The sequence below is a fragment of the Astatotilapia calliptera genome, chromosome 12, assembly GCF_900246225.1.
Source record: "Astatotilapia calliptera chromosome 12, fAstCal1.2, whole genome shotgun sequence".
Taxonomy (NCBI): Eukaryota; Metazoa; Chordata; class Actinopteri; order Cichliformes; family Cichlidae; genus Astatotilapia; species Astatotilapia calliptera.
This window is the reverse complement of record NC_039313.1, coordinates 30,782,681-30,804,289: the sequence shown is the minus strand read 5'-3', so window position 1 is coordinate 30,804,289 and position 21,609 is coordinate 30,782,681. Positions and strand designations below refer to the sequence as shown.

At 38.6% G+C, this 21,609-nt stretch overlaps 1 protein-coding gene across 1 annotated transcript; it reads left to right on the top strand.

Annotated features, from left to right (window-relative positions):
* Positions 1 to 1,263: 1,263 nt before the first annotated feature.
* Positions 1,264 to 3,146, top strand: xbp1 (X-box binding protein 1). The gene is made up of 5 exons (XM_026188248.1): positions 1,264 to 1,636; positions 2,145 to 2,241; positions 2,418 to 2,534; positions 2,636 to 2,802; positions 2,898 to 3,146. Exons 1-5 carry the CDS (start codon positions 1,413 to 1,415, stop codon positions 3,073 to 3,075), a joined length of 783 nt encoding a protein of 260 aa, XP_026044033.1. The 5' UTR covers positions 1,264 to 1,412; the 3' UTR covers positions 3,076 to 3,146.
* Positions 3,147 to 21,609: the final 18,463 nt, after the last annotated feature.

Below are 21,609 nucleotides of genomic sequence, written 5' to 3'. Positions count from 1 at the left end.
TTCAATTGATCATAAACCGAGGCTCTCACTTTCTCACATGCTGATTCTGTAGCACCTGTAAAGCTTCGCAAACAGGCCACTGTTTGCTCTAGCTGTTGCAGTTACTCCTGCTGAGGTGACAAACTGTAGGGGCAAAGGGCTACAAGCTGTAAACAATAATGGTGGCCAGTTACTGCAAAAATGTGAATTCCTGTTTGAGGACAAATAGAAGTTTGAGGAAGAGTGCGTACTTGTGAAGTCGATTGATGTCTTTTCTCTTTCTGACTGTGGCCTGTTTACTTTTGGGTGGCAGCTTCAGTTGAAACCGTGCATGAGTATTTGTTGGCACTAAGCCATCTCAGAAATTTTACTGTGGTTGAACGCAGGTAGACAAAGTCTACCAGGTTATAAGCTACGCCTGGTCCTATAAATTATTATCTTTCACTGCTGCCTCATCCGTTAACACCTCTTGTTTTGTTTTGTTTTCAAAAAGCGTTGGCTTTTTGGCACTGGATCAAGATTTATGTTGCCTGACTAATTCAGTTTTAAATTCTGCAAGACATCACATGCAGGTAATAAAATATAGCTAAAAAAATACTGTTTAAATTAATTTCGAAAAGATATACAAATGTCTGTTGACAGGAACTATTTCACAGACAAAATAATAAGCTAATCAGTCCACCAGTCCAGGAAAAAGGAAATGTATTTCAGGGAAGGCCTTGTAAAGCCTGTTGCTTCATTAGAATCCTTTAGAAAAGAAAAGAATGAGGAAACTTTTCTATCCAGCACAATTTACCCAGATAGCTGGAAGGTAAAATAAATGTTTAATTAAAAAAAAAGAAACGAATTGAGGTAAAAAAAAAAAAAAAAAAAAGGTGAAGTTAGCATAAAGGCATTTTGCCTTTCAGACTAATATAGTAGCTGGTAACTTTTAGACTTTGCTGAACAGAAAGCTTGTAAATGCTGCACACACAATGGAAAAAAGGCTGGGTCCATCTATGCCAAAATAAGCCTTGGAGATCCACGAGTGAGGCTAGTTAATAAATATATTAATGTGGACTTGATAAAAAGTCCCATGCAAGCAGGCAAAAATAACGGACTGAAAAATTTAGACTTTATGTGACAATAAGGCTTGACTGGAAATTACAGGGAACTCGATTTTACTTTGCAAACAGAGTGAAACACTTTATGTGCAAACTTACATCAGCATTGCGACCAATCACAAGCTTCAAGCTGATTGCGTCAGAGCAGCTGAAAGCCTATCGGGTTTCACCACGATGGTAGAAAAGATCGCAGACACAGCCCATTTTCTTTAGGCATTTGAGAATTGTCGGGGCTCGGGTCAACAGGGAAACCTAAAGGTTTCTACTGACTTTAATACGGACACCCGGTAATTTCTGAGTTCAGACAGCAACACAACAGGATACATCAACATGGTGGTTGTAGCAGCTGGGGCTGGAGGAGCCCACAAAGTCCTTCTCATATCAGGGAAGCAATCCGGCTCACAGACGGCCCTCAGCCGGCCCATCTCTGTCGTTTTACCGTCAACGGCCAGCCAAGTGTCGTCGGATTCAGACTCCAACACTTCTGCAGGGCCGCCGGTGCGAAAAAGACAGAGACTCACACATTTGAGTCCTGAAGAGAAAGCGCTTCGCAGGTTTGTTCAAAAATAAACCCTTATCTATAATTATATCTGTGTGTAATTACTTATTTCTAAAGCGTAAATGGGGCCATTGTTCAAGAAATTAATACAGAGACACACCCAAAGATATCGATCCCCTAGCAAGACAATAGGTGCTATGTTTACGGTTTAGTTCAAATGCCAAGAAAATATAAATGCAAGCTCAAATGCTGTGTGACTATAGCGGTGTAAATAGGTTATCTCCGCACTATAACAACTGTCATGTGAAGCTGTTAAATATCATAAACGTTATCGTATCTGCGCTGCACTTTAAGCTAGCTGGTCAAAAGTATGTGAGGGATTTAAATGTTGGTGGACCCGCCCGGCTCTGCTGTTACAGAGCAGGACATTGATATCATGCTTTGCCTGCGTGGCAGGAACATGGCCGGTGATTGCGCAGTACTGTGAACTCAAAGTCATGTCAGAGGGCTTAGTCAGCATCGTGGAAACTAATTTTCCCCCCACTCCTTCCTTTTTTTTCCAGGAAACTCAAGAACAGAGTGGCAGCTCAGACAGCCAGAGACAGAAAAAAGGCAAAAATGGGGGAGCTGGAGCAACAAGTCCTAGAGTTGGAGCTGGAGGTATACACTGTTACACATTATAGCCATAGCATTAATTTGTAATTGCATGTCTTAGTATGAAGAAATGCAAAGCAATTTTTTTTTTTAACCGTTTGTGCCATTTCATGTGATACTTCACACTTTAGTTCCTGAAACTGTTGCAGGTTTCATTCACATACATCTGTTTCCTCCTGCAGAATCAGAAACTTCACATTGAAAACAGGCTACTCCGGGAAAAAACAAATGGCCTGCTCACAGAAAATGAGGAACTGAGACAAAGACTTGGATTGGACACTCTTGACTCGAAAGAGAAGGTAAAAAAAGAATGGAGAGCTGAGAGGGGAAGTGGTGTGGGCTGGATTGCAGGGATTGGAAAATTGTATTAATTCTTTTTAAATCTTTTTTTCCCTCAAAGGTTCAGGTTATGTTGTCCACCGGGAACGATGCAGATTTGGGGATCGGGTCTTCTGAGTCCGCAGCACTCAGGCTATGTGTGCCTCCGCAGCAGGTGCAGGCCCAGCAGTCCCTAAATCTGAAGACTTCCCAATGGATACAGATAGTCCTGACTCTTCAGACAATGAGGTGAGTCCCTGCTAAAGTGTGGGTCTTAAGATTTCCACCAAAGCTCCACAACAATTCAGAACGAATACTTATACCCCCTTTCTTTCTCTCCCTAGTCTGATTTGCTGCTGGGCATTCTGGACATCCTTGACCCAGAGTTATTTCTCAAGTCTTGTGAACCAGACTGCCAGGAGCCGCAGGTCCTGTTGCTCGGAGGGGGTGAGCCAGTACCTACCACCCCATCTCCAACTGTGGGGCCCACATCAGTTAAGCTGGAGACCCTTAATGAACTGATTCACTTTGACCACATCTATACAAAGCCCGTGGAGGAAGTGAGTAGTGGGCAGCACACCGACTTGGAGAGCGGCACAAATGAGAAGAATGACGAGGTAGCCTTCCCCGTTACTGAGGTCATGGTGGAGGAGGAGACCATCTGCGTCAAAGATGAACCACAGGAAGTGGTCATCCCTGCATGTAATAGTCAGAGTCAGGCAGTTGAGCTTTTCTCTGGACCCTCCTCTCCTGCCCTCAACAGTCTGGAGAAAGAAGCCTGCCTGGCGGACACCTACAGCGACTCCGGATATGAAGGTTCCCCTTCCCCTTTCAGCGACATGTCGTCCCCCCTGTGTGCAGAGAGTGCCTGGGATGACATGTTTGCTAATGAACTATTCCCCCAGCTTATCAGTGTCTGAATCAATCCCTCTACCCAATAATACAGATGTATTTCCATAATGTATATACACATGTAAGAGTTAATGTGTAGCCTAATAAATTACAGAAGCACCCTATTTCTCATTAACAGAACATCTGAACAGGATAATATTCAGTCTCCTTTTATTACAGCCGGTCTGTATCCATCTGTGATAGATGGAGTTCTAAATAGTTTATATTAGCATGACCTAATTTTGCATATGATTTAATAGTTCACTGGTAGGTGAATCCATTATTTCTGTAAAAAAAGTAAAATTTTAAGGGGGAAATGGAACCGATCATTTAAATATAAATTATTTATCTGTTCTGCTTTGGAGTCGTATGTATGCTTGTTTAAAAAAAAAACGTCTTCTTCTTATTTTTGACTGCTCTCCTTGTAGTGTAATTGCCGCATTAAAAAACTTTTTGCATCGCATCTTGTCTCTGTATTGTGCCATTTTATGAAATTTATATTTTTTGCAGGATGCTAATACTCACATTTTGTCTTATTCTCCACCCGCTGTGCTGGGGACCAAATTAAACTTTCAGCCTTTAATCACGTTATCTATATACTAGTTTAATAGACTTTTTGCAGATGAGGCATGAGTCACATTTGAAGAGCTGATGGGAGTCAACATGAGAAATCTAACTCTTCCATACCTAGCTTTTATGATTTCTACATGAAACTTTACACAGGTTTTCCTCCATTAGGTTTACACATAATCAAGAAGAAAAGAAGGCAAGATGTAAGATTGAAGAAGCATAAACTTGTGCTTTTTAAAAAAAAAATAAATTTTTTTTGGCCTTTTTTCAGCTTTTTTAGATGGATACAGGAAAGAGAGGGGAAGACAGGCAGCAGAGGCCCGCAGGTCTGACTCGAACCCGGGCCAGCTGCTCTCAGCCATGCGGCATATGGTCGCCTGCTGAAATTTAACAAACAGTTGAGGCAATTTATGGCAACTTCTTGGCTTTATATCATGTCTGTAAAACCTTGGATTGCTTAAAACTTAAACTCTGACTATAAATCTGAACAAAATCAATGAAAAATGTTTACCTTTCACAGTGTAGTTTTTGTGACCGGTGTATTTTCTCGCTTTGGAAATTACTTTCTCATAGTATAATTTGGTTGTTGATGTTACTCTACCTGAAGATGAAAAAGAAAAGCTGAGATGAATCAGATTACAAGACCTGTAATCAGCACTGAAAATAACTGTTATAGACACACAAAGTTCAGAATTCTATAGACGATTACTAAGACAGATCATTTTTAGAAGACGTGTCATCTTTTGAATCACTTTATCATCTTACTTCAACTCATCAGCCTGTTTTTCTCTTCTAGTTTTTCTTTAGTCGAATCATGGTTTATTCAGTTACGGTTATCTTGGTGTAGTATGTATGAGCAAAGGTTAGGGTACTTTTTAAAGATATCTGGTCAACTTCCCTGTCCTTGTTTGTTAAATACCCTTACATGTGCAAACACAGTGTTTATAGGCCCTCTTTCTCCTGTGCAGCACAACGTTGCTGATCCAGGAGGAAGGGCTGCATTACATAACACTTCTAATGTTACTGGGAGTTTCCTGGGCCTCTAACCTGAGAGAATTTTTGTCAAACCTTTCCATGAAAAAGAGGTCAGCAGGTGTAATTGGTGTTTTGGCTTAGTGTGAAGAGGATAAGCAGAAGAGGGGGAAAACACCATGGCCCTCAGTCATTTATTTAAATCACAATGAGGCCTCCTTGTATGCTAGAGGAGACAGTTTCCCTCTTTTTTGGTCCCTGAAGGTATGATTGGTATGACCCACCCATTAAGTAACAACCTTAAGAGTCTGTCCTTGTGAGCTGATTATATCAGGTTTTTAGATGCAGAACTGATCTTAAAACTACAGGATCAAACTGCCCATCTCCATCAGCTTTAGCTCCTTTATATGATTACAAAGCGCTGTGAAAGTATTTGCATGTCCTTCTTTGTTTTATAGCATCTGTGCTGTATGGAGTAGGTGTCAGCAATAGCAAAGACAAACAATAAAATCATAAATTCAGCTATTTCATTGATCTCTACTGACTTTTTATGTTCTTGCGGCAGGATTAAAAAAACCACAACATCCTTTGACGTAGCTATGTGTCAGCTACTTTGAAATAGTGAGGTGAAAAACTGAATTTCCTGTTTTGAAAGCCACAGCAAAGACTAAATCAGCCTTACAGCTGTTGAGCTGAAACTAAAACCTATCTGCTGCTCCAGCAGGTCTTTCGATTTCAGGTTGTAGATTCTGATTTATTTAGAGAAAACAGGCTAATTTCTGTTTCGACATGGTGTGTATCCGTGTGTGGAGTCTTTACCCTGCCAGATCCTCATTGCAAAATCAGTATGATGTCCATTTGCACCCTTGTAAAAACAGAGTAGGCAATTGTGCAATAATTAACAATGAGTCAGTGTACATCATGCTTCCTGACTCCTGTTTATTCTACACAGGCATCCTCATGTAAACCAAACTAAAGACTTTCCATTATGAGAAAATGTTAAAGTGAGCACTCTACTGACGTTTAACATGTGGGAAACAACACTTTAAAAAATCTTGATTCTCCTGATTCTTTTTTGAAAATATACTTCATGTTTAGAAAAAAATCTGGTACTTGATACCTTTGTAGCATAGATTAAATTCAATTCAATTTCATTTATACAGCGCCAAATCACAACAACAGTCGCCTCAAGGCGCTTTGTATTGTAAGGTAGACCCTACAATAATGTAGCTTGCCATCACCAGTGTGTGAATGTGTGTGTGAATAGGTGGATGACTGGATGTGTAAAGTGCTTTGGGGTCCTTAGGGACTAGTAAAGCGCTATACAAATACAGGCCATGTACCATAATACATACAGAGAAAACCCCAACAATCAAATGACCCCTTATGAAAAAGCACTTTGGTGACAGTGGGAAGGAAAAACTTCCTTTTAACAGGAAGAAACCTCCGACAGAACCAGGCTCAGGGAGGGGCGGGGCCATCTGCTGCGACAAGTTGGGGTGAGAGAAGGAAGACAGGATAAGACATGCTGTGGAAGAGAGACAGAGATTAATAACAGACGTCTATTAACACATAGTGAGTGAGAAAGGTGACTGGAAAGGAAAAACTCAATGCATCATGGGAATCCCCCAGCAGCCTACGTCTATTGCAGCATAACTAAGGGAGGATTCAGGGTCACCTGGTCCAGCCCTAACTATATGCTTTAGCAAAAAGGAAAGTTTGAAGCCTAATCTTAAAAGTAGAGATAGTGTCTGTCTCCTGAATCCAAACTGGAAGCTGGTTCCACAGAAGAGGGGCCTGAAAACTGAAGGCTCTGCCTCCCATTCTACTTTTAAATACTCTAGGAACAACAAGTAGGCCTGCAGTACGAGAGCGAAGTGCTTTAATAGGGTGATATGGTACTACAAGGTCATTAAGATATGATGGGGCCTGATTATTTAAGACCTTGTATGTGAGGAGCAGGATTTTGAATTCAATTCTGGATTTAACAGGAAGCCAATGAAGGGAAGCCAATACGCCAATAGATTCAACAAAGAGCTGGACACATTCCTCAGAGATTTGCTGCAGTGTTGTCAACAAGGAAATTATAACACAGAAAAAAAGGTGGTCACTGAATATTTTCTATTTTTTGGAGAACAAATAGCTCCAGATCAGCTCATTCCCTGTAAACCAAAGATTTTGTGCAGGAAATTACAGTAAAACACAAGTTTCTGAAATACTCAGACCACTCTGTCTAGTACCAACAACCATGCCATATTTAAAACCACTCAAATCATCTTTTCTTTCTATTCTGATACTCATTGTAAACTTTGGCAGGTTATCTTGAGCTTCTCCTTTAACCTCTGGCATCAACAACTCACCTCAAAGTACAAAATTTGCTTCAAAAGTAACACTTAAAAAATGATGTTCAAATAAACAATTAAAAAACATGTAAAAACCTCACAGAGCACTGTAAAAATAAAGTCTGTTATATTTTTAATACACATACAGGGCTGATGCTGGTCAATAGTGATGTTGGGCAGATATACTGGTGCATATTTAGGAGAAATACATATTTAGGCAGTGAAATCCATTTAACAAACAGCAACAGTGCATAAAGGATTATAAAAGAAGGTCAATAAACTCCAGACTACTTATTTAGATTTGTCTATCTTACAAATTCATATAAATAACAATATAAATAATATAATAACAATATACAGTGATGTAGATTTTTCAGGTGTACAATGAAATCTATGTCTTTTTACAATATTAATAACATCTTTCTGTAAAAATCATGTAAGGTGAAAAAAAAGGCACCACAACTCGGAGAGCAATATGAAGATACGGGAACAATTCCTTCCTGAAATATGATCAAATAGCTGTACACCCTTCCCTTTTTTGTCACGTCAATCCTGGTAGTTACAGAAGTCTTTCTCTACACAGGTTAACAGAATCACGTTTTCTTGTGTGAATAATATAAGTCAAATTACGCTTAATCAGCAGATTACTGTTTGTAAATATAAACATTTGCTTTAGAAGAACATGAGTCAGTCAGCAATTTAAAAGGCGGCATATTTATGACTGGGAGGTTATCTTTGTAAGCCACTTGATGTTCATTACATGGCATTAAATTATTACATAGGTTGGATTCTCGATCTGCCTTTACTTTTAAACCCTTTTAAAATATTTTTCTATGGTATTCTACAGAAAAAGTAAGTCTAATCTGTTTGTTTACATGCTTTTATGAAGCCTGCATGCCCTGTTAGAAAAATCCACTGCAGTCACCTTGCTGTATCAGCAGGTATATTATGTTAATGTTGATACTGAACATATATGCATAATGTTTTCCCTTAAAATACAATACTTTGGTGACTGCAAATTCTGATTACTTTCTTCATTTAGGCTTGTTTTCATTTTCCGAAAGGGTCCTAAATGTGCACTTCTACACCATCAGGAACCCAACTTGCTTCATAGTGTCAAACTTCATACTTAAATTAAAGCCAGATTTGTCATGCTAATATGACACTGTTGTCACCTGTGCATGGATTTGGCTAAACCTTAGAGTATGTCTCGAGTTACTTCACTCAGCAGGATTATAAAGAGGATTGCTAAACCTACACTGCCAGCTGCCCTCTTCAATGTCAGTGCGGATCCACAGATAGAACTTTAAAGGTCTTTATAATGAACATTAAAAATATCTCTTTTAGATTATATCTTTATAGCCTGCAATTTGACACAAGGACAGAAACTTGTTCCAGTACTTTTCTCTTTTTTTTCATTGTTATCTTTAAGAAAATCTACCAGCTGATCAAACAGAATTTAGACACAAAATGAATCGTGTGCAAAGCAAACAAGAAGTCAAGGCAGCTAGAAGGCCATAACATGCCTCATGTGACAGTTTTCTCATGTGAGGATAAGTAGAGTTGCTGGCTGGGGGTGAAAGGTCCACCAGACCCAAATGAAGAATAAAAATGGCTCAAACACTCACTCTGGTCTCAATGTTAAAAGACTAATAAACGGATTACAACCTGAAGTGGTGAATGGGATACAGGATTGGTACTGAGAGAATTTTACGAATGACTTTATGAATGAGCTGGAGATAAGTGAGTCATTGTGTAGGTAACTGCCAACAAACGTCATGTGTCCATCTCTGTTTGTGAACAGGGAGAAACACAATGTACCCCCATGTTTAAAAATGACAGTGCTGTCACAGTACGGTAACAGTCTTCCAGTTTCTAAAGGTGTGGTTCTATTCCCATAATAGAAACCAACCACGGTATTTAAGCCTGGCTTGTTTTACTGGATCTTAGTGAGGTTGAACATACCATACGATTATTAAGCATTCAGTAAATGATTACACAGTTTAAAAGCCATCAATCAATCTTTTCTTCTTAATTACACCGCTCGAGCTGCTCTTTTTGCTTGGAAGAAAAAAAACACCAAAGGAAATGATAACACGACTATCCCAAACCTCATGTCAGCCGTTTTTAGTTGCTTCACAGCTTCAAGGTATCTGCAAACAAGAGACAATGACGTACACATACCATCATAAGCTCACACACACAGACACACTCAAACCTTGTGCTCAGTTGACTCTCAAGCTGTGGCAGAGATCTTTATCCTCAGTTACCACTGGCAACAAAAGATGGTCAGTCAAGTGTGTTAATGAACGTCTGATCCACAGCACTGAGCCAGAACCCACTGAGGGAGCAGTAACGCTACTTATGGCCGTGCTCCAGAAAGTCAAGAATATGCAGTTCTACAGTTAATGTTATACAGTAGAGTTTTACAGCAATTTAGTTAATATCTGCTTCATCTTTCTCACTGAAAAACACCTTAAACAGTCGTATATTTTCTTCTCATTTTGAGACCAAGAACTCCAGACTTGTTGTGTGGAACAAAATCCTGCTTGTTCAGTCAAATCCAGAAATATTGGACCATTTTTAATACACAGCTATTTATTTTTATGGACCAAAATGTAGTTGAACATCAATCAAAAAGTTTCAATAGACAGCTGTTAGCTGTTATTTCTTCATTTATTAAGCAGGTAAAAAGGTTTAAAGTGTTTTTAAATGCTGAATATTATGCAATGACCAAGTCAGACATCTAATTTTTACCTGAATGAGCTTCCATCTCAACTGCTGAAGACAAAATTAATGGCAGAAAACCCACCAACAATAGACACAATTACAGCAAAAGACTGGCAAAGCATCACAAATGGGAATGTATTCATGTTAATGAATGTCCTTACAAATATAGCCAAACGAGCGTGCCTGTGTTTATAGCCCTTCCCTCACAGCGAGGCAGCAGTCACTCGAGTGGAAACACTGAGATAAGAGTGACTACAAAGAGAATGAGTTCTATCCAAAAAATGAAAACTGCTAAATCAAAAAAACTCCAGGACTGCACTTATTCTGGTGAAAAATATCCAGCCAGACTGAAGATAATCAGATGTTTAACTGTATAGACAGGCAAACAACAGATGGACAGGCAGGGATTTCTCTAATAATAAGTGAGATTACATCACTCTTCACAATTTCCATACCTAACCGTATGTACCCATCAAATCCAAATTTGTACATCATTCTGCACACTCACGATCAAATAAACATTAATAAAATATATAACAATAGTAACAAAAACATCACATAAACATTTACTCAGAGAAAAACATGCTGTTTGGAACAAAATGTAATGAAAAAAAAGATGATGAGTCAATCTGTGCCATAAATGACATCACGTAAGCAGAAAGCTTCCCGGAGTGATACTTAATAGGCACAAGCTAATACATGCTATGGGAGAACTGGCGTCACACATTACACAAGCTGTCATTGCCATGGTTTCATTTCCTGTACATGTGGCAAGTGTGCAAGAGGCAGCCTGTTAACAAAAAGACAACATCAATCTGCTGGATTCCTCCTACACTGCGTGTCAGGTTCTCCCTTTGAAGCTCTCAGAGGCAGCAAACCCACGTAATGGAGATTCAGAGCAGATCAAGGGAATTTAAACTGCAAATCACGAATTCATCTAAATGACTCCAGCTCTCATTACCTTGACACAGTTTTGCCTTTTATTTGATCTTCAAATGTAATTTGAATTCTGCACCCTGAACTGTCTGAGACTGTTTACAACTTTAAGTTAACCAGATCTTTTAGATGGCCTTTCACAGTCTTTTCAAACCAGGGCTCTGGGCCTAAAGGCTCATCTGTCAGCTCATATTTGGCAATAACAGTCTACTTAAACATGATCACAGAGCTCAGACAGACTGGCATGCATACTCGTATGCAAGCTAAGTATGGTAATTCCTGTTTGGAATTTCAGCTTTCATGTGTTTTCACCAGGACCAACTGAGACAATAAACAGAGTTCAGCTGTCACAGGCTGTACTGTGTCTGTTGTAATATTAAATACTCCCACAGAGATGAGGTCTAAGAGATCAATAGAATTGATGTCAGGTGTAAACTTTGTACTGTATGTCAGCTTAACAAGGAAACAACTTAAGCTTTATTTAATGACTCATCTTATTATACAAGACTATGGACCCAGACATGGATTAAGGCTAGCAATAGACTAAAAACCTTACTCTAAGGCTGGAGCCTATCCCACCTGCCACAGGACGAAAGACAGGGTACAGTTTATAAGTCTTTCCCTGGCCTAACAAAGAGTTATAGATAACCATTCACATTCGTGGTTAATATAGAGTCACCAGTTAACCTAACCCCACGCATGTCTTTGGACTGTGGGAAGAAGCCATGTAACATGCAAACCCCACATACAAAGGCCCCAGCTGGTGGATGGATTCTGACTCAGGACCTTGTTGCTGTGAGGCAGCAGCCACTGCACCATCGTACTGCTCCATATTAACCTTAGTATACTAGTATGCTATCTAGAGCACAGACAGCTTTGTGGACAGTGAATTGAATTAAAAGCAATCCTTAATAAACTTCCCCCCAAAATTGAAGGAATTCTTTCTCTGTCAGTGCACCCAAGGGCAGCTGTGGCTACAATGTAGCTTGCCATCACCTGTGTGTGAATATGTGTGTGAATGGGTGGATGACTGAATGTTGTGTAAAGCACGTTGGGGTCCTTAGGGACTAAGTAAAGCGCTATACAAATGCAGGCCATTTACCATTTACCATTTTTAATCAGAGTATAGCATCAAGTCGGTTAACCTTCCGGGATATTGATCCACTTAAGTAGCAGATGGGGTTGTTAATCAGTTTCAGCTGCTTTGGTGTTAACGAAATTACCAACAGGTGTCCTAGAGGAGAAAGAATGAGATAAGCCCCAAAACAGGAATGATTTTACACGTGGAGGCCTCGGACATTTTTCCGTCTTTATCTTTTCATGTTTTCACTCTTTTTGCATTTGGCCAAGGCAAGTGCCACAATCAGTAGCATGACGATGGCACTTCAATATGTGCCTTTGCTATAAGGTTTGCTGTGTCTCCCAGCACAGTCTCAAGAGCGTGGAGAAAATTCCAGGAGATAAGCAGCTAGTCTATGATAGCTGGACAGGGCCACAGAAGGTCCTTAACCCATCAGCAGGACTGGTATCTGCTCCTCTCAGTCTGTTTCTACGACCAAACAATTAGAAACAGACTTCGTGAGGGTGGCCCGACATCCTGTAGTGAGCACTTCGGTCAATGATTGTGTAGATTGGCATTTGGTGTAGAATACCAGAATTGGCAGGTCCACCACTGGCACCGTGTGACAAACATGAAGGGCCCCCACGTTGGCCCCCACGCAATGGCCCTCACACTGTGAATTGAATGGTAAGGTCCTGCAAATATTTAACCACAAATCATAGTGCACAAAAGAATAAAGGGTCACCAAACAAATTTATTGTCTGGGAACAAATAAAGGATTAAAGTCAGAATCTAGACATAGAGCACAGTATATTTAAAATAATCAGCCATGACAGCGGGGCTGAATTCTTACCACTACAACAGGTGGTTTCCCGCTGTACTTTAGTCTAACGTGACACAGCTAGTTTAGTAAAGACAGCCTTTAACCAGCTATACCAGACATGACTTTGATCTTGGGAAAAGTGTCATTTGTCACAATGACATAGAAGTCCAGTTAATCACTAGCTCTTGCCCTGATAGATCTCTGGAAAAACTATGGAGTAGAAAATTCCAGTGTGTTTGTGGCTTCGAGAACTGTGCAGTTACCCTTAACTATCTGAGCTGAGATAAGAGTGACTACATGTGCAAAGAGCTGACTACAGGGAAGTTTATCAGTATATGATAAAGTGCTAACCAAGGATGCATGCAGTAGCAGGAAGATAGAAAAGGGGAAATGATGAAAGTGTGTTATGTGCCCATTAATAGATTTTATAAATGATCGGAATATAACTTAAACACAAGATTACTCTGTTTTCAAGCAACAAGAATTACAAAGAGGATATAATACAAAAATTAATAGATTGAATCTGAAATTGCAAAACAAGCTTAAGCTGCTTTATTTCACAATGCAAAATGTCGTTATTTAAAGTTGATTTCACTACGACTCAGTCTTTAAGCAGCTATTTCAAGACCCAACTTCAGGTTGCACAATTTTTCACCACTAATCAAACATTGCATGCAGACAAATTCACTTTCACAACTACAGGAGCACGGAGGGCCTGTCACTGGAGTAGAGCAAATATTGAATTTTCCTGTAGGTGGCTTTGGTCACTTTGCCTTTGATATCTTGTAGCGGAAAGAACACAGGGTTTTAAGATCAGGATGCCTACATGACTTCATCATTCACATTCTGCGTGTTCTATCATATTTAGTTCAAAATTTCTGGTACATTTTCAAAGACATGATTATTGTTACTGTTCTCATTTCTGACCGCTTGTAGTGATGATTAGACTTGTATTCCTAAGAAATGCTTTCATCAAAAGGCTTAAAATCCTCATAAAATGCAAATGTAAATGTCTAATTCTGTTGTGTTTTCTCCTGTTTTCCTCCTCTCTCACTACATTAAACTTCACTCTTTTTTAAATATGTTTTTTGTTGCTTGCACTTGAGCAATTTTATGATTAGATGAACTTTATTGAGGACAGCTTTCGTCCTTGGTTCTTTGCTCTCTACTTTAAGAACACTGTTCATGTTTATAACACTAAATCCAAGACCATGACTTTCACTTTCAGTTGCTTGACTCCACAGAAAACAAACATCAGACTGTGTACACGGATTCTCACTTATGTCCACACTTTAAGGCACCAGCAAGTCAGTCTTGCAGCTGTTGCAGCTGTTAAAACAGTTTGAATTACAAAATCTACATATACTCAGGATGAAGAAAACATGTATCCTGATCTTTAGTCCTTTTGTGAGTTATGTTGTAAAACCCTGGATCTTGTATTTGCAAGATCCAGGCATCTTTTGGCATCTTTTACTCTACCTGCATTATAACTGCACAATGGTAACTTTGCTATATTTTGAAATTTCAAGTCAAAACTGAGAAAACCTTGAAGACACTACAATATCTTCAGGGTTCTCAGACAAGAATGCTTCTTCCGGAGCCACAGAGGACAGGCTGATGACTGATTGATCTTTGAAACAATCAAACAACAAGTATGAAATGTATGAAATGTAAATTGTAGAAATCTATGCAGTAGAAACATTTCAGCTAGCTAAACTGGGGACATTATTGTAACCAATAATCTATTTGCAATCAATTAAAATCAGTTCATATTCATGTGCACAGTTATTTTGTGCCTTCATCTCCACTTAGTCTAGACTAAACGCCCCGAGACGTGAATTCTAAAAGCCAAGTGAGACCTTCAAATGGAAGAATTCTTGTCCCTCCTCCCTCATGTTTTGGTTTGCCACTCTACACACCACCTTCCCCCTCTCCAGGGCCCAGTGAAGGCTGTGGGACTGTAGCATTCTTGAAATGTGTGCAGGCTTGCTGCTGTCTCTATTCCCAGTCCCACCCTCTCCTTCCACTCAACTTTTAACAACATACATACACAGACTATCTTATCATAAATGATAAGAAGGATTAGAAGGTGCCAGAAGTTTTTTTTTTTAATTGAAAACAGAATTTAGATAACACACAGTAATTTTTATTAATTAGACAAACATGATTTTCCTTACTTAAAAAGGAATGTCAAAGATAACTAAAATATCTCTAGGTAAAATGAGTCTCTTTCAGTTCCTCCAAACTCCTACCTGAGACTATAAAAAGATGGACCAGAGTTTATTATTGTTATCTAACAGAAAGAAAGTCACAAACACACTGAAAGGTGGCGTGGGGGTCAAAGGTCAATATGAGTTTAACTGGGTTCTGTGGTGTAACTTTTAGTATATTCAGTGAGTTATCCATTAACTCTGTGTTTACATCAATGTGCCCTTTTGAATAATAACTTGTAACACTTTCATTTATTAAATATATATTTTGAATCTCTTTACAGCACTTTTTGTGATATTGATTCATCCTTGCCTGTTCTGACAGGTTTTGATAGTCAAAGCACAGGCACAAGTAAGCCTTTAGAGGACAAGTTGTTCTTGCAAATAGGAAGTGGTTCTACGATGAGTTTCACATTTGGCAACAGCTACAGCGGTTTCCTTAGAATAAATAAAAGAAGAAGGAGTAAGTTAGCAAGAATAGCAAAACTAACCACAAAATACAAAAAAAAAAAAAAAAGAGAAAAAGAAAACAGAAAGAAAGGTTCTGGGAAGTTTGGGCCACACAAAACTTCAGCACACAGCACTAAAGATCTGAACGTTTTTACAATGTTTGAAGGTGTAATTCTGGGAGACATTGCCAGTGACGTACAGAAAGATGAGCATGGTCTTGTCTTAGTTACAGTATCCAAGCCTGAGTTTGGGTCACCTGATGTTTGAGGGAGCATGATAATATAATGGGGCAGAGTGACCCTTAAACACAGCCGGGCATGATGCCCTTCCCTGGGCAGTTGGACCTGACGCTTAAGTTTAATTTGATAGATCAAAGGGAATCAAACAGACAACAAAAAGAAATAGATACATAAAGCAATTCCATCATCTATATTCCAAAGCAAGCTAGAACACTAATATACAACTAAAGTCTAAACTTAAATAAACACTCATCAGGCACTTTACTAGGTACACCAGTTCAAATAGCTAATCAGCCAATCATGTGGCAGTAACCCAATGCATCCAGGTATGTAGACGTGGTCAGGATGACCTGCTGAAGTTCAAGCCGAGCATCAGAATAGAGAAGAAAGGTGATTTACGTGACTTTGAATGTGGCTTGGTTATTTATACCAGACAAACTGGTTTATTTCAGAAACTGCTACTTCTACTGGGATTTTCCCACACCACCATCTTTACACACTGTTTAGAGAGAAAGGTCCAAAAAAGAGAGAAAAGAGACCAGTCTAAAGATTGTTGCTGACCGTGTCCATTTCTTTATTAACACAGTGCACCAATCTTCTGATGGCTGCTTTCAGCAGGGTAACACACCATGTTACTTGAACATGAAAAACAGTTTAGTGTAGTGTCCACAGTCACTAGACCTCAGTCCAATACAGGACCTTTGGGATTTGGTGGAATGGCAGATTTGCATCATCTATGCACAACTGACAAAATCTGCACCAACTGTGTGTTGCTATCATGTTAATATGGACCAAAGTCTCTGAGGAATGTTTCCTGCACCTCATGAAATCTATGCCAAGAAAAATTAAGGCAGATCCGAAACCAAAAGGAGGTCTAACCAGATATGTAAGAAAGTGACCAGTGAGTATATATGTTGGCTTTGTAAGAATCAAAAACAGACTAATAAAACTTTCTCCAAAACACATTCACAGAAGAAGTTCTACATTTCCCAGTCCCCCATGTTGTCCTCCTTCTGAGTCAGAAACGAGACCTGAAACCAGACTTTGATGATCTGTTTAATTGCAGAATGATTCAGTTCTGAGCTTTGGAGTGGACAATGTTACAGACTGTGGTGAAAATGCCAGTGCCAACCCCCTAAATCTCTGCACAACTGTTCTGGAGTGTCATTTATCAGGTAGCTTCCTGTCATTAAACCATCAACTACTACAAGTTAGCGAAGAATGTATTGCCCCTCATTCCTAGCTAGCAGAGACGTGTTCAGGACACTGTTAGTGTTGGTCCAGTTAAAATGATGAATGCACTTGTGTTAGTCTGTTCTGTTAGTCTTGCAATGAGTTGAATTGACAGGAGTTAGAATTTTATTAGTCAGCTAAAGATTGGAGCAAGGTCAGGGAGGACTTTTGAAATGATGAGACTTTTTCAGAATTCATGATGAGAAGAAATAACTTCTTCTTTGCACTGTTTTAATACTGTACATATATTGATGTCTTGAGCATTGGTAGCCATGCCATTTGCTGTGTTAATGTATTACCTTCACCTGTTCTGAAAATACAAGTCATTCGCAGCTAGCTTCTATATGATATTCTAATTAAATTAAATCAAAGTAAATAAAAAAAACTAAATATGTTCAGTCAATGAGTGTCATATTTTTGATAGACAATTTTCACCTTTTTTTCTACCCCAACAACTACAGATGATAGTGTTTATTAGTATTTAAAATGAGTGCATCATGCATTTGGTCAATTTCGGTGCATTCAGAGCTTAAATTTCTTAACTGTGCCCTTACTATTATTTCTATTAGCCAAATAATAATGTTCTTCCATCATCTTTGGGATGATTAAACTTTCATTTGACTAGTGTGAGGTGCAGACCAATACGTCAAACAAAGTCCTTATTATCTTTTGAATAAACCTTTAAAATAAATTTACATCACAAATGCAAAATATGATGTCTTGTGCAAATCAGGCAGGGTTCTAGCACCTTCACAAAAAGCTGTGGTTGAACTGTTTGGATTCCACCAATCTGTAAAACTTCTTCAGAACTCCTAGCATCCTGGAAACTTTCCCAGGTGGGCTGCACAGTAGAGAATGATACATATGATAAACATGTCATCAGAACTACATGGTGTTTATTATGCACACATATGTATACCACATGTACAGACATGTGGATGTGCATTCATAACTCTGGCATGAGTCCAAGCTAACGAACCACATTCCACACTAGATGCGACAGGCTGCATACCACATAGATTGTTGCTGTGGGTTTATTGCTCCTTGTCAAATCCTTTGGAGCTGACTGGTCACATGATGAGGGAGGGGGTAGTAGTCCGTCATGTGGCAAAAGGTTCAATAACCATGTTTAACCTCACTCTGCGGGGGGAGAAGAAAAAAAGGTCCTGTGAGAACTGATAAGCGCTAACATTCATTAACATTCAGCACACAGCTTTTACCGTAATGGCACACTTCCTGCAAGTTATTTCCTAATGTGAAATAAGCACACCCACACAGTTAACTCGGAAAACAACTTTTACATAAGTTCCACTCTCCGGTTTACTTTAATAGTTAAAGTTATACATGATAAAATAGGAGATTAGGAACTAGAGAAAGTTAGGCACCATGAGCCGTAATAAGGCTCAAGAAGCGATGATAGTATGAGAAGAACTACTTGTGTGAGCACAAAAATGCTGGTTTCCTGAAGCAATCATGAACTGACAAAAGCAAACATAAGCACTATACAAATCTCTTTCAGCTAGTTATGCTATTCGAGTAAATAATTTGTAACAAAATGATGCTATTTTAGGTACGTCAGCAAAAATACTGGGATTAGATGATTACCAAAAACGGCTTTAAGCTTTAGAAAGTCTCCATAGTTCGGAGTAATCTTCTGAGCTCACACAGATAGGTAGACTTTTATCTTATGCAGCATGGAGGCCTCTGTGTTGATTACAGGGCAATGATAATGGCGACTTTTTGTTTGCTATTTCACTACACAATGTGGTTTTAACTTCCAAACACATAATAAGTCACTCCCACAAAAAGGCAAATTATATATATAAATATATATACATAGATTGTGTTTTGTTCTGCAGTGACAATAACATTAAGGCATTGACATCCACACCAAACAGTGAACTATATTTAGTTTAAACCCCTCTGCAGTCAACTGCAGTCTGCAGTATATAAGCACTTATTTTCTACAATCCCTGCAAGAATGGACCTGCACCATGACCATCTTTACGTTTTTGTAATTTTGTGGAATTGTACTTTTAGCCTGATCTTAAGCAAACATACTGTATGATTTTTTGAATAGAGGTAACGTTACACACTTGGTCACTTGTTTATTGCTTTATCTGTATGTTCAGAGTATTTAATGTAAATAATATTTAAAACTTAATAGTTATTACTATTAACGCATTACTTGCTCCTTAAATCCTGACCTTATATCTGACATTTCTTTAATTTCTATCCTCAACAAAGAAAAGAACGGATACTAAAGTAGTTCAGTTTAATATTAATGCCATAGTCTGCTCATCAGACCAGCTATTATCTCTGCATATTTGATGGCATATGTATAAACTGCATGCATATATGCTATTTATTTGCCTTGTTTACTGTACACGTTCCATCACTGATAAACACGGTTTAATACATGCATGTTACATTAACAGAAACATAAAAAAAACAACAGCAACAATATCTCCACTATGGCTGATACATATCCAATATCTCTCAGCGGTAAAGAATGATTCCAAATATTGCCTGATCCAGATTGATTTCTGAATTTAATGACATATATATTTGTAACATGGGATTACATTTTGATGCAAATCCATGTAAGCATTCTGACTAATCCTGCTAACATGCAGACAAACCTAATCAGATAATTTCCTTGACAAAGGTAATAATAGATTGCATAATTTTTGCTACTGGTAATTATTCTTGCTATTGTTTTCACAAAAGCAGTTATTATGGGCGAGCCGGTTTGACCTCCCACATCTAAAGTGAAGAATGACGTTTGGACTAAGGTGTTGAAAAACTGGAAAAAGTGACGGTTACAACAAGTAAGACCTGCTAAAATAGGGATTGGTCAAATGGGGTAAAGGTTTAATGGTGTGTAAAACTGAAACTAATAACTACATGATATCACATTCATTTCTTAGAAAATACTAAAATTCGGTAAGTTGGCTAAGTAGGGCTTAGTTCCATTGAAAGATTGGTCCTAATAGCATTTTTTTATAGCATTTGTATTTTTAAATATAAATATGAACAAACAAACCATCAGATAAGTACGTGTTCTGATTATTATGTTTTCTTAATTTATTTTTTATGTGAATTTGAAGCTATATTTGCTGTGTAATTCCGTGTCCATTTATGCGCATGTTTTCTATGCTTTTTAATTTATATAGACTTAAAATCACATGTCGGGGAGGCAGGTGAGAACACAGCTGGTGGTTTGGACTGATGATGGTCTTTTTCCCCTTTTAGTGAGGCGAGAGAGGAGAGAGGAGGAAAAGCAGAGACCAGCGCTGACCAGACTGTGGGTCGTTGTATAAACACCAAAATAAACCTGACATTGTGTGTGGAGTGCATTCTACAAATACGTAATTTCCCCCCTTTTCCCAGCCTCGTCTTTAGGATTTCATTTACTCTTCAGCTGTTAATCAATGAGTCATAAAGATTAATGCATCATCTGCAAATAATGATAATTTATGCTACCCTGTCAATAATCTTATACCCTTAATCTCACCATTCTCTATTATGAATTGGCGAAAGAGACCTGTAAACAGAATAAACATATATGGGAGACAAGGGAAGCCTTGCTTGCACTAAACAAGATTTTGAGAGGCTACCATCAATTTTAATTCTTGCTGCTGGTTTTTAATGAACATCTTATGAAATCCATTTTAAGTGGTACTCTGTAACAGAAGGATCACTTAACTGAGTCAAAGACCCTCTCTTCTGTCCCATTAGTATAGGTTTTGTCTTATTTTGCTGTATGTGCCAGATAATGTGCAGTGCTCTTCCTGTGCATACTTAGGTCTGTCCTTGGTAAATCCTGTAGGTTACTGATTGATGTTGTTTACACTTCAGTTTATCTTTATGTTCTTTTGGTGTAATAGAGATTACGGCCTCTCTCTATGGGGGGAAGAGGGTTATGCAATCGGGCACTCAAAGGACACTCAAAGTTTTATTTTGGGCTTATTGATACTAGGTAGGTTCAGATAGCTTAGGTACCACTCAATTTGGCTTTATCTAATCGCAGCTGTGAGTAAAGATCTTTGTAGTGCATGTCAGAACTTTATTGGATCTCGTCTACTTTAAATATTGGCGTATCCTGGTTCAAGACAATCACATTGTAACATTGTATGCTTGTTGTCGACTCAATTTATATGCTAGTAATTCCACAGCTTTATTTATCACTTTGCATTTTTCCTGTTTCAGAAATTATTTCTTCTGTGTATATCTTGTTGATCTTATTTTATAGTTTTTTAACTGCTGTTGTTTTGTGTTAATCAGTCCTTTTTTGTTTTTTCTTCTTCTTTTTTTCTTTTTTTCTTCCCTATCATTAATTCAGCTGATTGGACAATAATTTTACACCATGGGAGGTGGTACTTCTCCAATTTTGTTCTTTGAAATAGGTTCCTATTTCAGTTGCCATTCACCTTTTCACCAGGGGTTATTCAGGATATTCAAGTTCAGTTTCCATGAAGTAACATCTGGAATTCTGGTAATGCAAATTGTCAACTATATCCCACATAGCAAAATCGGTATGGCCCAGATCTGGCCCACACAATGTGCTTATGTGTGGGCCAACGGTGGCCCACACATG

Excerpts from the sequence above, each read along its gene's own strand:
- xbp1 (XM_026188248.1), top strand. The coding sequence starts at position 1,413 with ATGGTGGTTGTAGCAGCTGGGGCTGGAGGAGCCCACAAAGTCCTTCTC. Across the intron at positions 2,242-2,417 it reads TCCTAGAGTTGGAGCTGGAG|AATCAGAAACTTCACATTGA; the intron begins GTATACACTGTT and ends TTCCTCCTGCAG. Across the intron at positions 2,535-2,635 it reads CTCTTGACTCGAAAGAGAAG|GTTCAGGTTATGTTGTCCAC; the intron begins GTAAAAAAAGAA and ends TTTCCCTCAAAG.